Source organism: Gymnoscopelus braueri (genome assembly GCF_963280865.1).
Source record: "Gymnoscopelus braueri genome assembly, chromosome: 22".
Lineage (NCBI taxonomy): Eukaryota > Metazoa > Chordata > Actinopteri > Myctophiformes > Myctophidae > Gymnoscopelus > Gymnoscopelus braueri.
The window spans coordinates 44,774,351-44,794,807 of NC_137624.1; the positions used below are offsets into that span (position 1 = coordinate 44,774,351).

General features: G+C 40.5%; 2 protein-coding genes across 2 annotated transcripts in view; one reads left to right on the forward strand and one right to left on the reverse strand.

Moving 5' to 3' along the window:
* LOC308077758 (BRCA1-associated protein-like) overlaps positions 1 to 20,457 on the forward strand; it is an 801,007-nt gene that overhangs the window by 291,302 nt on the left and 489,248 nt on the right. The gene's annotated exons all lie outside the window — the stretch shown is intronic.
* LOC308077762 (phosphatidylinositol transfer protein beta isoform-like) overlaps positions 206 to 20,457 on the reverse strand; it is a 42,332-nt gene continuing 22,080 nt past the window's right edge. The window contains exons 8-12 of the mRNA XM_080418672.1: positions 16,058 to 16,135; positions 14,055 to 14,159; positions 13,035 to 13,157; positions 10,614 to 10,699; positions 206 to 447 (exon numbers count right to left, since the gene is read on the reverse strand). Coding sequence (XP_080274798.1) covers positions 10,652 to 10,699; positions 13,035 to 13,157; positions 14,055 to 14,159; positions 16,058 to 16,135 — 354 coding nt within the window. The 3' untranslated portion in view covers positions 206 to 447; positions 10,614 to 10,651. The remainder of the gene's footprint in view (positions 448 to 10,613; positions 10,700 to 13,034; positions 13,158 to 14,054; positions 14,160 to 16,057; positions 16,136 to 20,457) is intronic.

Here is a 20,457-nt window from a genome sequence, read left to right on the forward strand (position 1 = left end):
TTCTAATGCAAAAGGCTTGACTTTTCAGAGTAGCAGTGAACACATCTGAATGAAAACAAAGCCTGTTTTGATAATCAACTCAACTTTACAGGCAATTTACGTTCTGTGCAAAGACTTTCCCCCCCCATTTCATATATATATATATATATATTTATATATATATATATATATATATATATATATATATATATATATTATATATATATATGCAAAACGTGTTGTTGTGAAAAGGAGGCTTGTGATTGGGTAATGGTCTGTACAGTACTGTTAACCAATCGGGTCCAACCCTCCAGTAAATATCATGTGAGACAGGAACAGAACAGCGATGATGTCACAGGCAGGGCCACTTCCTCATCATGGTGGATGATGTCACAGGGCGATGACATCATCATGACCTCATTGCTCATGAGCAGCACTCATGCCACGAACCGGACCTCTGATACGCAGCTGTAGAGATGAGACAGGAAGAGGAGGGGAAAGAAACAGGATGTAGAGACAGGAAGAGGGGAAATAAACAGGATGCAGAGACAGTGAGAACGGACACGAGTGTAAGACTTTAAGTTTAGGTCGGGTCTATGATGCGTTAAAACCACATTTATGATGCATTATAACACTTGTTATAAATGCTTATAATTATGCATATGGTAGATCTAACGTGCTGTTCCATTGAGCATAATAACCAGCAATTATAATACCTCATAAACCTTGTTACAAGTTGTCATACATGATTATAAACATTTGAAACGAGTGCTATAATGCCCTTATAAGCTCATTATAATGCATTATAGACCCGAAGTGTTCTCGACAAAAGAATAATGCTTAACCACTTGAAGCATGCCTATTCTGGGGGGGAACATTCGGCAAAAATAGCCGAGCTCCAAGTTGAAAACGCGTTTGCGTTTTGAACTTGTAGATCGGCTATTTTTGGCGGAAAGAAACAAACAAACAAACAAAAAACCTTACATTTGTAATTAAAGTCGGTTTCAGTAAGACTATAGAGGGTGGTTAAAGTGGTTAATGTGGAGAACAGAGTTTGGAGTGCGCATGAGCAGGAAGATGGTGTAGACGCACATTTCGCCGGCTCCCACTGACAAACTTTTAAATCCAACTTTAGCCCTGTTTTACCGTGTACAAAGTTACTTTTTTTAGTGTTAAATAATTTCTGAAACCATTTATCAACCTACACGATGCCGACGGTGAAAAAAAGCAAACTGCCCGGTGCTGGCAAGGAAACGGAGGACGACGACAACAATCCGGCCCCTGTAACAATGGCGGATATATCTACATTACTTGACCAACTCAGATCAGCGCTCGCTTTGGATATTAAAACATCGTTTGATACCCTGGAGAAGAAACTGGATGGCATAAAAGCCACAGCCGATAACCAAGGCCAGCGCATATCAGATCTTGAATCCAACGCCGAGGCGATTGCAAAACGACTTGAACAGCTGGAGGCAGCTAATGCTATGCTACTGCAAGACAACAAATCAATGAAAATTAAACTTTCAGATTTGGAAGGACGCAGTCGGAGATCAAACGTCCGTATAGTCAACTTGGCCGAGAAAATTGAGGGTCCGCGACCCACAACCTTTTTCTCTCAACTGTTTGTGGATGTTTTTGGTGACCAGGTCTTATCCTCCCCCCCCGAGCTTTGTAGGGCTCATCGCGTTAATGCTTTTCACCCAGGTGCCAAGGATAGGCCACGCAGTGTTATCGTCTGCTTTCATCGTTTCCAGATCAAAGAATTGATCATGCATGAGGCACGTAAGCGCGGCGGCTCCTTGGATTATCGTGGCCATAAAATCAGGTTCTATGAAGACTACACTGCGGAGGTGCTGAAGCAGCGTGGCGAGTACAAGACCCAGATGGCTGAGCTCTACAAGATGGACCTCCGCCCGTCTCTACTTTTCCCCGCAAAACTACGCATAACGCTCCCGGGTGGCGAGAGGAAATGGCTCGGGTCCCCCTCGGTGGCTACCAGCTTCATCCAGGGCTATGGAGGAGACACTGGTTAGTCCCGGTCGCGGACATTACACTGTCTTTTGTTTTGGGACTGTCGGGACATGCCGAGACAATGGAGACATGAGTGAGTAGATCAAAGCATAACAAGAATACAGTTCGGTTGAATGATGAGTAGATCAAAGCATAACAAAATACAGTTTGGTTGAATGAATGAGCGCGCGCACGCGGGTGCGCGCGCGGACACACACACACGCGCGCATCTCTGGAAACTATTGTACGTTGCCTCTTTTTTCTTTTTTTTTCTCTTTCTCCCCCTTCTTTTTTCGTCTCTCTTTTTTTTTTCCTCTTCTCTCTTTCTTTCTCTCTTCCCTCTCATGGACGAAACCCTTTAAAAAAAAAAAGAAATGTTTATTTATTTTTAAATGTATTTGGAAATACTTTCTCAGCCAATACCTAATAAGAATTGTATGACAAATATGCTGTCAGTGTTTTTCGTTTCCCCCCCCTTTTTTCCCCCTCTCTCTTTTTCTCTCTGTTCTTGCGATGATTACACTCCTATATCCTCTGGACTTTACGTGAAATATGGACATGAGTGCCTGGGAGTGACTCACTCCCGGGCTCCCAGTCGAGTGAGTGGATCACACAATGAGGGGAGTAGGGGACTGGGATGATGGTTTCGTGCGGTCTTGTGGCGGGGGCGTGCGCGCGCGCGGTCGTTCCCCGCGCGCCCCGGGCCGCGGGACCTATTGTGCGGTCTTGTGGCCCGGGGCGCGCGGGGTGCGTGCGCGCGCGCTGCGCGCGCCCGCCCGCTGCTGCATGCCTGTGAGTGTCATTGGAATTCACTGCCTCGCCTTTTTTTTTTCTCTCTTTTTCTCATGGACTCAATTCTTGAATACTTTTTTCATCTAAACATGCATACTGTCAACTTTTTTGTTTTGTTTTTTGCCTCCCCCCTTTTTTCTTCCTGGAGTTTATCTTTTTGACTCTAATTATTGGATTTTAAGGGAAATTATGTTTGCACATTTGAAATGGTTGAGTTAGTATTATTATTATTTTCAAGCTTGTGCAATGTTGGCAGGGAATTTATATTACCAGTGCCTGTAGCTGCTAATTTGTGGGTTCAGTTAACCAAATGTCTTTCAACCTAATAACTGTTATGGTTTTGTTTTGTCTGTTTTCTTTTTTCTGATAGATGAAGTTATCAGTATATTTCATTGTTTTCCCTCTGCTCACTCTATTGTCATTATTACCTTTTTCATTTTATTTTATATATAGTCTAGGTTCTTATTCTGTTGGTTTTTATTTTAATTTTTCCATTGTTCTTATTTACTGAATGAATAGAACGTCCGATGACATCGTTTGATTGGGCTGTTATTATTATTATTATTATTATTATCTGTTTTTGTTGCTTGGCTGTTCTGACAAGGACTAGAACACCTTTCTGATGTTTGCAGTCGTTTCCGCAGGTTTAATACACCTCGATTCATTGGTAGTGGGTCTGACAAGTTTTGTTGTCAGTGGTTTTTGGTTTCTTTTTCTTTTTCTTTTTTTCCTCTTTTCTTGTGTCTAGTGACTTGTTCCTTAATATTATGTGAGTAGGCCATGAACGATAGCCTGGTTAATTAAGTTGACATTATTTAAGGTGGCAAGCTTTTGCTGGGCCCAAAGCTATTTTTGGCTCTTTATAGGTTTCAATGTGGTGGTCTTATAGGCCAATAGGTAATCTGGAGTGTGTTACATAAGCCACATTATTTCCAATGTGGCTCTCACTTCAAGATAATTCCTAATTGGCCCTGTCCAGTATGGCAGTAATGTTTGAACAATTTATACAATAATACAAAAATTATCCCTACCGCTGTTTCTTTTGATATGCCTTGAAGGCTCTCCGTTCATTGATTTACTCAACATAAATACTCTTGATACAGGGACAAATACAATGTTTAATGTTTGTGGGGATATGGTGGAAGTAGGTAGAGAGTGGTCTATCCTGAATGGCCTCCATAGGACTCAAAGGCATTCCTTTGGGTTTGCTGTTTTTTCAGCAATTTTTGGTTTGGGGTTTAGGGAGGCGTGGGTGGGGGGTGGAAGTGGGTGGTACGGGGGAACGGGTGGCTGGATTGAACAACGTTTTTGATTTTCTTTTTCTTTTTTACCACGTAATATTTTTTGCACTGCTTTTATTTTATTGTTTTGTGTCCTTCCATTACAAAATGTTCTATGTAATTTTGATTTCTAGTCTTGTTTCTGTATTGGCCTTCACCTTGACAAGTACTTCATTGCACCGTTACTCAATTTGGAATATCACTGTTAGGAGATCTGCACACCCCAATAGCATCGCACTATGACTAACATTAATTTGAAAGGGAACGCAGTCAGGTTCCTTTCTTGGAATGTTGGTGGTATTAATGGGACAGTTAAAAGGGCTAAGGTTTTTGACCACATTAAAAAATTTAAAGCTGACATTACATTTCTTCAAGAAACACATCTACGCACTGCAGACCAGATGAGGCTTTCTAGACCATGGATTGGACAAATTTTTCATTCCAAATTTGACACTAAAACACGGGGAACAGCTATATTGATTAATAAGAATGTACAGTTTACTTCTACTTCTACTATCTCAGACTCGTATGGTCGCTTTATAATTGTAACTGGGTCACTATATCAGACCCCAGTTGTTCTTGTTAATGTATATGCACCTAATTGGGATGATGTTAACTTTATGAAAAGATTTTTGTCTTCACTTCCTAATTTGAACACTCACCGCTTGATACTGGCAGGCGACTTGAATCTTTTTATAAATAACCTTCTTGATAGATCTAGTTCTAGAACTGCCGTGCCCTCCAAGATGTCTCAAACCTTTTCCACGTTCATGAATCAGTGTGGCTGCATCGACCCATGGAGATTTCTGTACCCAACGGTAAAACAGTTCTCATTTTTTTCTCATGTACACCATTCTTACACACGTATAGATTACTTCTTTATTGATAGGGCCCTGTTGCCTTCCCTGGTCTCAGCTAATTACTCTGCTATAACCGTCTCAGACCATGCCCCTGTGATCCTTGATCTGACTTTTAAATCTAAGCCCAGAGAGACTCGCGTTTGGAGGTTAGATGTTGCCATGCTCTCATCTGATGAGTTTTGTACAACTGTCTCACAAGCTATTGATGTCTTTCTCATGACTAATAAGAATAGTGAAACCTCACCTTCATTGTTATGGGAGACATTGAAGGCTAATGTCCGCGGTGTAATAATCTCGTATACAGCACATGCCAACAAGCTTCGTTCTGTGAGACAGAGAGAACTGATGGCTCTCATCACAGACATTGATCGCCGTTATGCCATTGATCCGACCCCAGAACTCTACAGGGACAGAGTTACGTTTCAGACAGAATACAACCTTTTAACAACTAGAGATGCAGAGCGGCTCCTTCTCAGATCTCGCGGCGCTTTGTATGAACATGGGGATAAGGCGGGACGACTTCTTGCCCACCAGTTGAAGGGCAGATTGGCCTCACAATCAATTTCACAGATTCGTGATGACTTAGGATCGCTGACTACAGACCCAAAACTAATTAATGATGCTTTCACATCATTTTATTCCCAACTCTATACATCCCAAGCGTCAGAGGACACTTCGGTAATGTTAGATTTTTTTTCAAAACAAACGGTTCCCCAAATTTCTCCAGAAGATTGTCACAGTCTAGATCAGTCGTTGAGGCTTGGCGAGATTACATCTGCTATCCAGTTGATGCAGAGCGGGAAGTCTCCGGGCCCCGATGGCTACCCGGTAGAATTCTTTAAGAAATTTTCAGACCAATTATCCCCCCTGCTCCTGGAAATGTTTGAGGACTCATTACAAAAGGGTATTTTACCACCAACCCTAACTCAAGCCTCCATTTCTCTTCTACTCAAGAAGGATAAAGATCCCACGTGTTGCTCTTCGTATCGTCCAATTTCACTCCTTAATGTGGATGTAAAAATATTGGCTAAGGTGCTGGCTGGCAGACTGGAAAATGTCCTTCCCACAGTAATATCTGAAGACCAGACAGGCTTCATTAAAAATCGTCACTCATTTGCAAATGTTCGCAGACTATTAAGCATCATTAATTCCCCTAGTTCTGGAATAAAGCCGGAAGTGGTAATTTCGTTGGACGCGGAGAAGGCTTTTGATAGAGTAGAGTGGAGGTACTTGTTCTTTACGCTGGAGAAATTTGGTTTTGGGGAAAAAATCATGTCATGGATACGTTTACTTTATACTAACCCACAGGCTTGTGTTACAACCAGTAATTCTCGCTCTACATTTTTCCCACTTACACGCGCGACTCGCCAAGGTTGCCCTTTGTCCCCCTTGCTCTTCGCCGCCGCCATCGAGCCATTGTCCATAGCGCTGAAGGCTGACACTCTGTTCTCTGGGATAAGGAGAGGGGGTATTGAGCATAGAGTGTCCCTCTATGCAGACGACTTGTTACTCTATATATCTGATCCAGTGCCCAGTATTCCATACATTTTATCCCTTCTTGACTCTTTTGGAAGCTTTTCTGGTTACAAATTAAATTTACAAAAAAGTGAGTGCTTTCCGATTAATGATTTGGCCCGTCACATCTCCCAATCCCTCCAGCCATTCCATTTGGCAAGTAATGGCTTTAAATATTTGGGCGTACATGTTACCCAATCTTTCGGCTCTCTTCGGGAACAAAACTTTACTGCTTTAACAACTAAGGTCAAAGCTGACTTACAGAGGTGGAACACTCTGCCCCTTTCTCTGGCTGGTAGAGTGCAGTCCATTAAAATGAACATATTGCCTAGGTACTTGTATCTTTTTCAATGCCTCCCCATATTTCTCCCTAAATCGTTTTTCACTAAATTAGATTCTACTATTTCCTCTTTTATTTGGGAGAATAAAACTCCGAGAATCAAACTGTCTTTACTGCAGAGAGTCAGAGCTGAGGGTGGATTGGGCCTTCCAAATTTTATGTATTACTATTGGGCTGCTAACATTCACAAAATCGTTCTCTGGATTAGTGAGCCTGAAAGTTGCTGGTGTAGGCTTGAGGCCAGCTCTTGCGTGTCGTCTTCCCTCGAAGCCCTAGTTTGTAGTCCGATCCCCTTTGTGCCGTCAAAACACAGTGCTAACCCGATTGTTGTCTCATCGCTTAAGATCTGGGGTCAGATTAGGAAGAGGTTTGGATGGTCTTTACTTTCCATGTCAGCACCCATCTGTAATAATCATCTTTTTCTACCTGCTAAACTGGACTCTAGGTTTGCTGCATGGGGTAGAGAGGGTCTAACCTGCCTGCGAGACTTGTACGTAGAGGGTCATTTTGCCGAATTTGGAGACTTGTGTGAAATCTATAACCTACGACCATCTGACCGGTTTAGATATTTTCAGGTTCGCCATTTTGTAAAAACCCACTCTCCAATATTCCCTCAGTTACCCACTCGTTCAGGTATTGAACATTTCCTTCCTGCAACAAGTTTGGCTAAAGGTGTTGTCTCATATCTTTATGAAGCTATCCCTCGTGGAGACCTGGGCTTGGAAAAGATCAAGATGGGTTGGGAGGCCGAACTGGGGATCACCTTTTCAGATGATTGGTGGGAGCGGGCAACGGAGAGGGTTAATTCCTCCTCCTCTTGTGCGAGGCTTAGCCTTATCCAGTTTAAAGTTCTCCACAGAACTCACTATAGTAAAACAAGGTTATCTAAAATATATCCTAGTGTAGTGGACAGTTGCGATAGATGTTCACAATCACCGGGAAACCTGTCCCACATGTTCTGGTCTTGCCCCAAACTGTCTACGTTCTGGAAAACCTTTTTTGATGTTATGTCCGAGGTGTTGGAGACAACCATTCTGCCGTGCCCTCAAATAGCGATTTTTGGGATCCCTGAGGAGGATGTAGTCCTTACCAGAAAACAACTTACTGTTATTGCTTTTGCTTCATTAATTGCCCGCAGGAGGATACTCTTACATTGGAAAGCAGAGCCCCCTCCCTCGGCTAAATCATGGCTGATTGATGTTATGTCTTTTCTGAAGCTTGAAAAAATTAAATTCACAATTCGAGGATCCTCTGACAAATTCTATATCTATTGGCAACCATTAATATCATATGTAAGCAGATTACAATCATTATCACCTGACTGAAAACACATGGTACTGGGGTGCTTTGGTGGTGCGGATCTCTATTTGGTGCAAGATGCATAACTTAAGGTATTGTGAAGGTCACGGAATGAGCTAATTCAGCTCATTACTTATATAAATGCGTATACAGTTTTATTATTATATATATATATATATATATATATTTTTTTTAATATTTATATATTTTTTTTATTTTATTTTTTTTATTATATATTTCACATTTTATTGGTATATTTGTTTTTATATACATCACTGCTATTATCATTGATAATTCCTTTTTTCTTCTCCTCTTCCTTCTCAAATTATAATCTATTCCTCGTTCCCTTGAACAGAATTTTGTGTTTTTTGTGTTTTTTGTGTTTGTTTTGTGTTTGTTTTTGTTTTTGTTTTTGTTCCTGTCTTTTAACTATGTATCCTACTTTATTTATTTGATCTTGTTTATGTACATGTATTGTTGTTTGTATGTCCGGTCCTGTGGGGAGGGGTGGGTGGGAGTTGTTGGGAGAAAATGTAAAACCGAAGAGTTGTTTCAATTTTTGCAAATTTGAATACAATGTCATGTGTACTCTTTGAATAAATCTTGCTTAAAAAAAAAAAAAAGTGGTTAATGTGATAGACTTACTGTGTGACTTGGTTGAATTAGTCAAATACGTTGCATTTCATTTCACGTTGCTAAGCCGTGAAACGTATAGTTACAGTAGCTTGTGTTTTTACTGGTTAGATAGCTATAAGATAAGATAAGATCTACAAAAGAAAATAGCAGATCTACAAGAAAATAGCAGATCTACAAGCTCACAACGCGTCGCGCTGCGACGCGTTGTGAGCTTGTAGATCTGCTATTTTCAGCATGCAACCAAGTGTAAAATCAGCCATTAAGACGCCATCAAGGCACCGCCAAAATACATTATAGTCGACTAAATCAACTGTAGTTTTAGTCGACTATAATCTTACATTTAGTCGACTAAAACTAGACAAAAACTAAAACATTTCAGATGACTAAAATATGACTAAAACTAAGTCAAAATTTGCTGTCAAAATCAACACTGGTCCACCAGCATGCAACACACTGAAAACACAAGGCGAGGGTTTCAAGTTAAAGTGAATAAAAGAGACAGAGGTAGAAAATGAATTAGAACGTCTTCACAAAACAATCCACTAAGATCAATCTCAATCGTAATCAATCTTAAGATCATTAAGATTGATTATGTTGGTGGCAAATCAAAATATATTATGTTGCTTTGGGGAAAACCTACGTATTGTCATATTATAAACTGTTTGATGACAAGGCGATATGAGTGAATGCTTATTGGATTGTATTTGCCCTGATTAGATTACAGAACAGATGAACATGCAGTCATAATGTCAAAACAAAAGGTGATCACGTAGAGAACGTCCAATACAGAGAACATACAATGGAAAGAGAACCAAAAAAAACAAATGAAGAATTGAAACCATGAAGTGAGATGTGTGTGTGAGGTAAACCATGAAGTGAGATGAAAAAAAAAGCCCCACTAATCACAACAGTTATTGAACATGCACTTAACATGATGAAATCATGCAGTGGTGTAAAGTGACTAAGTACATTTACTCAAGTACTGTACTTAAGTACAATTTTGGGGTGTTTTTTACTTTAATGGGGTATTTCCAGTTTTCAGTACTTTTACTTCTACTCCACTACATCTCAGAGGCAAACATTGTACTTTTACTCCACTACAATTATTTGAAAACTTTTGTTACTAGTTACTTTGCAGATATACATTATTATATCTCTGCTGTCCGGCAGGAACCAGCTAAACTCCAGAATGTTCATTTTTCAGGAAATGAAAAAAAAAAGGGTTAGGAGGTTTTGTTCATCATTGATAAGAACAGCTGAATGGATCTCCAAGCTCACAATGAGGTTGGAGGTCAAAAGGGGGTGGAGCCTTGAGTAAAAAAACAGCTAACTCCGGTGGAGTTTAGCAGAAGGTTTGAGGATCCAATGGAGTTGGCTGGTTTTGTCAGAAGCGCTTTTTAATACTTTTCATTGGTTCAATAAATTTTTTTTACTAACACACAGACGTAAAGGGTGTTCAATGGCCCGGATTTATGGAAAAAAAATGCAAAAGCGTCAAAACGGAGTTAGCCGGTTTCTGCCGGACAGCAACGATATCATAAAACATACATTAACCCCTTTAGCTCTGTTTTATACCTAGGCTATTTTCAAACAGTTCAGTACTTTTACTGTTGGTACTTTTTTTGTACATTTTGATGCCAACACTGTTGTACTCTTACTCAAGTAACATTCTGAACACAGGCCTTTTACTTGTAACAGAGTATGTTTATATTGTGGCATTGCTTAAGTAAAAATATCTGAGTACTTCTTCCACCACTGAAATCATGCATGAAACTGGTTAGTTGGGGACGGCGGTCGGCGGCAAGACGAGAACAAAATGAACAAAATGATGGTGGGCGAGGCGAGGCAGAGAGAGAGAGAATGACACAACGTCCTCTCCTCTCCATGGGTCACACTTACTCAGCCTGTCTCTAGCCTTTGACCTACAGGGACGGGATCTACTCTTCCATTGCAGAGGTGCCTCGCACATCTCCCTTCTGACGCATCTGATGTCCACACATTCAGGAGTGAAAAAAAGGGGGTTAAATGATGATGTGAGCCAAAGGAAGGAGGTGATCACGTCCTCCTCCTCCTCCTCCTCCTCCTCCTCCTCCTCCTCCTCCCGCAGTCCAGTCAATGCCGCCATGATTGATCCATTTAGACGGGGAACGCATCTGTGTCATTTTAAGATTTCTTGGGCTATTCAAAAAATAGCAGATCTACAAGCTTGTCGATCTGCTATTTTTTTGAAAAATCTTTGCAAATCTTTGAATATATTATATATATATGAACTTTTAAAGCGAACATTTGTAACTCAAATCTTTGCTTCATGGGGGGGTCCCTGGAACAACACATTTTGAGATGGGGGTCCGTGGGCAAATACATATCTAAAAATGTTTTCTAAATCCTAACAGTATGTTGCTTTTCCATGTCAAGGACCACCCAAAATGATATGTTTTTGGCCACGGACCCCCATCTCAAAATATGTTGTTTCAGAGACCCCCAGAAGCAAAGATCGGAGTTAAAAATGTTCGCACAAAAAAAAAAAAAGTGCAGTGCTACAAGATCTACAAGCTCATAGCGCGGCACAGAGTGCCGCGCTATGAGCTTGTAGATCTTGTAGCTTGTAGAGCTTGTAGCTATTTTTGAATAGCCAAAAAACCTTAAAACGACACAGATGCGTTCCCGGTCTTAATGGGTTAAAGCTAAATATGTGTGAATCAGTGAAACAGTGAGAAAGGAGCTCCACTGCACTGAGCACTGATTCCTAAACCATTAACACAATATGTACTATTATGACCTTTTAGTCATATTGTTCTATATACTGCCAACAAATGGCAAATGGCAATAAAATAGCCGATCTACAAGCTCTCAATGCGTTGCAGATGCATTGAGAGCTTGTAGATCTGCTATTTTCGCTGCCCCAACCATTGGAGATCTGTATGTAATATTAAAATCCATACTGTTGGATACCTTCCACTAATGTATGTGTGTCTTAGTCTGTACGTAGAATTTGATTTTTTACCTGTGGGTAAAAACAACAGCCATCAGGGTATCAACACTTATCAACACATTGAGTGCCATAAACGGTCCGGACCGCTTTTGGCACATTTATTTTTTTATATATTTTTCCCACGTGGGGCGCTCTAACGAAACTTTGGGATCATCCAAGGAGTCTCTAAGAAGGAGAGGCCGGATGTGGATCCATGTCAAAAATGCTTCCGGTCGGCCGCTCCAATGTTAACTCCTTGACTAAAAGCTTAAAGGGGTAGTTCACCCCCAAAATAACTTTTTTTCTATGGATTACTCACCCCATGGAGCCTTGAATTCATGGATTTTTTTTTGTTTTTGTCGCATTCCTTCCTTTATTATTTGATTATAATAAATTTAGCCCCATTGATTCCGGTAGGAGACACAAATGCATTTGTGTCTCCTACCGGAATCAATGGGGACAAATTTATTATAATCAAATTATTGGCTTAGGAATGTGACAAAAACAAAAAAATATCTATGAATTCAAGGCTCCAGGTGGTGAGGAATACATATAAAAAAAGTTATTTTGGCGGTGAACTACCCCTTTAATATCTCCATTTCTTTTTAACGTGGTGGAAGCGAGCAGTTTTCGATCGGCGATCACTCTGCAATGGAGGATCGCGTTAGAAATATTATTGTTCCAGGCGTTAGTCGGGACCCTCCGCCGTCTCGCACGCACGCTTTGTTTACATGCACGTCCGCGTCGGGGCTTCTACAGCACGAAACATATCAACGTAAGTGGATGGAAGATATGCTGGCACTAGATGTACCCTATTTTAATAAACCTCTGGCACACAATGTGTTAAAAATCACACCCAGTGTGAAGTGAGCGGTGCCTTTGATGAGTTCATTTCATCAAGCTATATATGATTTAGAGGAACAATGTTAATTCCTGTCCATTCATTTCAAGGTGGCTCAATTTCCTTTTAATTTTTACTCACTTTAACAGCTGTAAAGTATTTTTACTCACTTTAACAGCTGTAAAGTATTTTTACTCACTTTGATTGCTTTTTACCCACTAGTTACTTTTTAGTGACTTTAGTTACTTTTAAGCACTTTTACGGTCATTTTAGTTTTGTGTTGAATTAGTGTAACTGGTTTGCAATCAGCCGCAGCTGTTGATGCCGTGCTCAGACATACGTACCTACGGACAAACACACTAGGTCAGTTCTTGGAGCGGTCGGCACCGCTCACAAACGTTAAAATATATCGCATTGCATTGTTTTCTGAAATGAGCAGGTCTACATTTTCTGTTTTAGGCGAGTTGACGCCACATCGCACGACAAAGCATAAGCGGTGGTTTTTTACCTCTTCCAGCTCTTTTTGAGTCTCCTCCTCCATCCGTCTGATGTCCTCCATGGTCAGGCCCACCCAGTGGTCGATCCAGCAGAACAGCTGGCGGTGGAAGTTTGTGAAAATACGCTTCTCTTGCTGTGGAGGAGAAAAGAGGACTTTCTGTTAGGAGCTTTAGAAATGTGCTATGAGCTTGTAGATCTGCTATTTTTGAAAAATCTTGAGAAAATTTGTACAAATCTAATCTAATACAAGCAAACATTTGTAACTCAAATCTTTGCTTCCTTTGTTCCAGGGGGGTCCCTGGAACAAAACAATTTGAGATGGGGGTCCGCAGCCTTATACATATCTAAAAATATCTAAATCCTAACAGTGTGTTGCTATATCAGTGGTGCTCCAACTTTTACATGTCAAGGACCCCAAAATGATATGTATTTGGCCGCGGACCCCCCATCTCAAAATATGTTGTTCCAGGGACCGCCCAGAAGCACAGATCGGGGTTAAAAATGTTCACTTTAAAACATATATATATATATATTCAAAGATTTGCACACATTTTCCACGATTTTTATAGCCAAATAAATCTTAAAATGTCTTTCTGTAGGAGCTTTAGAATCCTTGAATCCTCCCCTCTATCAGCCCTCCCATCCCAAACATAGTATAGTTGAAATGATGGATTATGGCTAGAAGAAAAAAGAACATTTTCAGTCATAATGAAATTCCCCACACAATGTCTCCCTCTTGTGGGAGACGTTAAACATCAAAGAATAGTTTAAACAACACTAAATTGTTCCTAAATATATATATATATATATATATATATATATATATATATATATATATATATATATATATATATATATATATATATATATATATATATATATATATATATATATATATATATATATATATATATATATATATATATATATATAAATATACACACACAGAGATACATTATGATACAACTCGAGCAAATAAAACCCCACACCAATATGACCAAGATGTACAGTATGTTAATACGTGTTTTACCTTGTGGATGAAATTTTCTATTTTGCTTTGAAGACCCCACCACTTGAACTTGACCGTGACGAGTTTGTATGCACACATATATGGACAGTCTGACTTCAGCTCATTCTGTAGAGGAGGTGATAAAACACAAGTATCTTTGTTACAACAGAGAACCATTTCCTCAATGACACACGGCCAATAATAATAATAATAATAATAATGAATTGCATTTTTATAGCGCTTTTCCAAGTGCTCAAAGCGCTTTACAATGGTTCATTCATTCATACAGGGGGGGGGGGGCATTGGGAGGTGGAGCGGCGAACAGTCAACGCCAGCGTCCCCACTTTTCCCACATTCATACACCAATGGTGGCAAGCTAGCGCCAACCGTATCATTGGAGGCAATGTAGGGTTCAGTGTCTTGCCCAAGGACACTTCGAAATGTGGACAGGAGGAGCCGGGATTCGAACCGCCGACCCACGGATCATTGGTCGACCTGCTCTACCTCCTGAGCCACAGCCGACAATATCAGTGGTGGAAAGTAACCAAGTACATTTACTTAAGTACTTAATTATAATTTGGAGGCATTTGTACTTTACTTGAGTATTTCCCATTTCCAATACTTTTACTTCTACTCCACTACATCTCGGATCCAAATATTGTACTTTTACTCCACTACAATTATTTGAAAACTTTGTAGATTTTGATTATTATTACAAAACATACATTAATCACTTCAGCCCTATATACAATTCGTCCATTTGAAAATATCCGACCTACAAGCTCACAATGCGTCGCATCGCATTGTGAGCTTGTAGATCTGCTATTTTCAAATGATTTTTATACATTTGAAAACTTGAAATGGGACATTCTGCATAATGAGTACTTTTACTTTTGATACTTTAAGTACATTTCGATACCAATGCTTTTGTACTTTTTACTCAAGTACATGTTGAATTCCGGACCTTTACATTTAACAGAGTATTTCCATATTGCAGAATTGAAACTTATGTAAAAAATGTGAGTCCTTTTTTTCACCACTGGCCAATACAGAACTACACAGACAATGTAAAGTGCGTACGCATGCATCTTTTTTTCTGTGTGGCAATTCCATATATGACAGTACAGACTACTGAGACTAGGCATTTGGTGATGATAATTGTCAATATTAGCATCCATGATGTATCCATCTGCTGGCTGGCAGACGGCTGTTACTTAAAGGGCAAGACCACTTTGGTAGAGGTTTATGTTGTGTAGTTTCCTTGCCATGATGTAACTCCAAAGGTGGACAAGAAATACAAAATAATTGCTCCATTGATTAGAAATTGATAATTCAAAATATGCTCCTCATTGACTTACATTGTACGGTAAAACAGCTCTCAAAGCTTTCTTTTAGCACATAAATGAACGCAAACAAAGTTGATTCAGACAATATAGAACATCATCAAACCCAGTACTGTTTTTTTATTTTATAAAAATGTCAACTTCCTGTTGATTTTGCCATTTTTAATAAGTAGAAAACCTGGACTGGATCCGCGGATCCGGATCCAGATCTTCAAATAGTAAAATCAACAGGAAGTTGACATTTTTATTTAAAAAAAAAAACAGTACTGGGTTTGGTGATGCTCTATATTGTCTGAATCAGCTATGTTTGGGTTCATTTATGTGCTAAAAGAGTGACTTTGAGAGCTGTTTTACCATACAATGTCAAAGTCAATGAGGAGCATATTTTGAATTATCAATTTCTAATCAATGGAGCAATTATTTTTGATTTCTTGCCCACCTTTGGAGTTACATCATGGCAAGGTAACTACACAACACAAACCTCTACCACAGTGGTCTTACCCTTTAATCCATTGTTGCGGAGCTGTGGCCAGTTGAATGTGGCTTTATTGTTTTTGCCGTAAAGCAAGAGGAACGGAGACATAGGCATTTTCACACAGGAAACAAACAGGAAGTAAATGAGCTGTTGAGTGAGTTTGGAGAACCACTGGTTTAAGTATATCTCCTCATACAGTACAGTACCATCCATTCAGGGCCCAGTGGTCCTCTGCCCGTCTTAGTGGAGTGGAACAGAGTAGGATCTTCTCCTTCCTTGTAGTCCTGCATGGAAGGATGAAACGCACACAGAATCACACAATGAACCGATCTCTGTAGATCCACAAAGTAATGCATGATAATGACTGGGTGAGCTCCTTGGTGCAGGGCCAGATATAGTCTATATGTAGGACATAAAAACATACGTTTATATCAGGTGGTGCACTGACTGCACGTGGTGAGACACAGCGGAGGAAAGTAACTAAGTACATGTACTCAGGTATTTGTACAGGGACCCCTAGGGGGTCCTCAGAGTTACTACAGGGGGGCCGGCAAGTCTTTGTGCGATAAGATTTTCTTTCTTTCTCACGTTAACCACTTGAACCGCAGCATCCCTTTTCGGAACTTTGGCCAAAAATAGCAGATCTACAAGCTCACAACGCCTTGCACTGCGAGGCGTTGTGAGCTCTGCTATTTTTTGGTATACTGTAGCTGTAGAGGGAAAAAAAGTATAATCTGAATATTGTTTAAATACAATATAGAGTAGGGGGTCCCTGCTTCATCTCTCTCTCTCAGCTAGGGGGTCCTTGGCCTGAAACCCGTTGAAGACCCCTGTTCTATTCCGTGAAAGTACAATCCACAGCTCACCCATGATGCAATGCAACCCCCCCCCCCCACAGGACCAGACCAGGGGTGATGCAACTTTGATGTTGTAGAGACTAGAGAGCCACTACTGCATGTACGGTCTCTATGTATTTTAACTTTTTACGCCATTCTATGTCACACAAAAGTAGCAAAAATAGCCGATCCACAAGCTCAAAACGCGTCGCAGTGCGACGCGTTTTGAGCTTGTGGATCGGCTATTTTTGCTACTTTTGAATTGGAATCCTGAAAAGTAACATTTTTATTTAACTTCAAATGCATCTACTTTGTGTCTCCTACCGGATACATTAGCCGTTAGGAGACGGGAATCAAATTATTGTCTTAGGAATGCGACAAAAACAAAAAATAATTCCATGGATTCAAGGCTTCATGGGGAGTGCAATTGATAGAAAATAAGTAATTTTTTGGGTGAACTACTCCTTTAAGGTACTAATATAGAGTGAAGTCATTAAAGCGGGTCATGTTTGCATGTTAGGAATCATAACAGCTGAAATCAATAATATAATCACTATTCTGATATTAACCTGCGGGGCCGCATTAAGTGAAGGTGGGGGCCGCATGTGGCCCCCCGGGGCCACCGGTTGCCCATGTATGGACCAGACCAACAGATCGTGACAGTTACTGTATCAGTCTGCTACTGGGCCTGGGCGGGGGGCGGGGGTCTCTCTACTTAAATGTGTTATTTTAATCCATTAAGACCTGGAACTGTGTCATTTTTAGATTTGAGCTAAAAAGCATTATTTTACACTTTAGGCTATTCAAAAATAGCAGATATACAAGCTCATAGCGCGGCACCGAGTGCCGCGCTACGAGCTTGTAGATCTGCTATTTTTGAAAAATCGTGAAAATGTTTGCAAATCTTTGAATATATATACTTTTAAAGCGAACATTTTTAACTCAAATCTTAGCTTCTGGGGGGTCCCTGGAACAAAATATTTTGATGGGGGTCCGCGGCCAAATACATATCATTTTGGGGGTCCTTGACATGAAAAAGATTGAGCACCACTGATATAGAAACATACGTTTTTCAGAAAACTGTTGAGATTTAGGAGACATGTAGAATCGGCTTCAGGTCTCAATGGGTTAATCCATTGCATCTGTGGTCAAAGAGTGCCAAACACCCTTTGGGGCAGATGGACCCTGGGATTAACCCTCGGCCTGGAACGCTCATCCACTTAAGAGTCATTATTGTACAAGAGAGCCGGTTGGAGAGAGAAACACTGCAGGTCTGGGAACAAATGTTCCTCATTCATCCTCAGAGGGGATGACCGGGTGTCCTTGACTCCTTTTGATAGATCTCATACCCACTAGAACGTCATCTACTCCATTGGTTCTCAAAGTGGGGTCTTTGGGGGGGGTTCCAGGGGGTCCCCAGCAAAAGGTGTTAATATAGCATCGCAATCATTTTAACCACTTTTAACCTTTTAAACTTTGGCTATTCAAAAATAGCAGATCTACAAGCTCATAGTGTGGCACCGAGTGGCGTGCTACGAGCTTGTAGATCTGCTATTTTTTTTAAAAAGTTATGAAGATGTGTGCAAATCTTTGAATATGTATTTTTTACAGCGAACATTTGTAACTCAAATCTTTGCTTCTGGGGGGGGGGTCCCTGGAACAACATATTTTGAGATGGGTGGTCCGTGGCCAAATACATATCATTTTGGGTGGTCCTTGACATGAAAAAGGTTTGAGAACCCACTGGTCTACTTTGTCCCCGTGTGGTGTTTTATATAATAGCTCTGAGTCAGGCCTCATAAGAATGAGCTTCATGTGATTAAGAGAATAAAAAAATAGTCAGTAAGTAAGTAGCGTTGGGGGAACCCCAGCGGCTCCAGAGTCACGTGGCCCACATTTCAAGGAGTCCATCTCCTGTGTCTGTAGCAGGAGGCAGCTTGAAGATGGACAATAGTACAGGCTGAGGGTTGTTGATTTCGTCGACTAAAACTACGATGAAAAATGTTGGTCGACTACCTTTATTCACTGACAAAAACTAAATAAAAACTAAGCTACGATGTGACTAAAACTAAGACTAAATATGTTGACAATTTCATCAACAAATAAAAACTAGACTAAAATGTTAGTGAGGGATCTAGTGGAGAAGAGATCCAGTAGAACTAAAAGACAAGTCATTTTATGTTTGGTTCCGCTCAGGTGTTGCGCTCTGAAAATAGCAGATCTACAAGCTCACAACGCGTCGCGCTGCGACGCGTTGTGAGCTTGTAGATCGGCTATTTTCAGCATGCAACCAAGTGTAAAATCAGCCATTACGACGCCATCAAGGCACCGCCAACATACATTTTAACTTTTTTTTTTTACATTTTAACATTTAATCTTATGATATTTAGTCGACTAAAACTAGACAAAAACTGAAACATTTCAGATGACTAAATTATGACTAAAACTAAATGGAATTTTATTCAAAAGACAAAAAAAACTAAATCAAAATTTGCTGTCAAAATCAACCCTCCCCACAGGGCCTTGTGAACAGCCCTGATGCTGGCTGCCAAGCAGGGAGGCATTGGGTCCCATTTTATAGTCTTTGGTATGATGACCCGGCCGGGGGATTGAACCCTGACCTCCCCGGGCCGGGTCTCAGGGCGGAGGACACTCTAAACCAAAAGGCCACTAAGCTGGTATCGGCGAGTACCGACTTTCAAAGCCTTTCAGCAATAATCTCTATAAGTCTAACGTCTCCAGTTGAGTGAGCAAATGATGGCTTGTTTTTTTTCCAAGTTAAAGCCGCGATCCGTAAGATTCATGTAATGTCCTATCGGGGGTTTTGAACCAGAGTCTCCCTCATGACTTGAGGCAGAGCCTGTTTGGGGCAGAGGAGATAGTATGCTTTGAGCTTCATGCAATAACTCCTATCAACCAGTAGTGGTCCTACTACCTGACCGATGGAAGAACAAGGAGACCAACTATTACCACAGCGGATGTGTTAGTTGTATTATTGCACCAACATACTGGACCGTAAAGATTGGTTCAAATACCATGTCATGCACACGCGCACACGCACACACACACACACACACACACACACACACACACACGCACACACACAGGATTGGAGCTTTAATTGGAGGTCTTCCACAGGATTAAAGGTGACCAGCTGTACAAACGCTCCCCACCGTCTAAAGCTCAAAGGTAAGCTAATGATATACAACTCTTCACTTCATAAGCTTCATCTGTTCTCTGATTATTATGTCCTCATTGATACATCCACACATAATGTATATTAACACATCTATCATCATACATCACACACATAATGTATATTAACACATCTATCATCATACATCACACACATAATGTATATTAACACAGTAATTCCAGATCCAAGCTCGTGTTCTTCACAAGATTAGAGCATCTTCAACATGTAGTAGCAGACCTCATCCTGAGGGTGGAGACACACACCCTATACTACTGGAACCCAATGGTTGTCAGTACTGCTAACAGACATAACAGCTGCAGGACACATTATAGTGTGTTCAACCACTAATACCAAGTCATTAAAAGGAGAAAAGGTCCAAAACAAAGGTTTAAAAAATGGTCTAATATTTTTAAACATGTATCTGTATCCTCAATATGTTTATTTTAGCATTCGAAACTGTTGTAATTGTGAGACAGTGATGAGATGTGGCCATTTAATAAGCTTCGTAACCATCACGCCAGAATGAAATGTTTGGAGCGGGGGAGTCTGGTGCAACGCTCAGGTCCTGGACCTG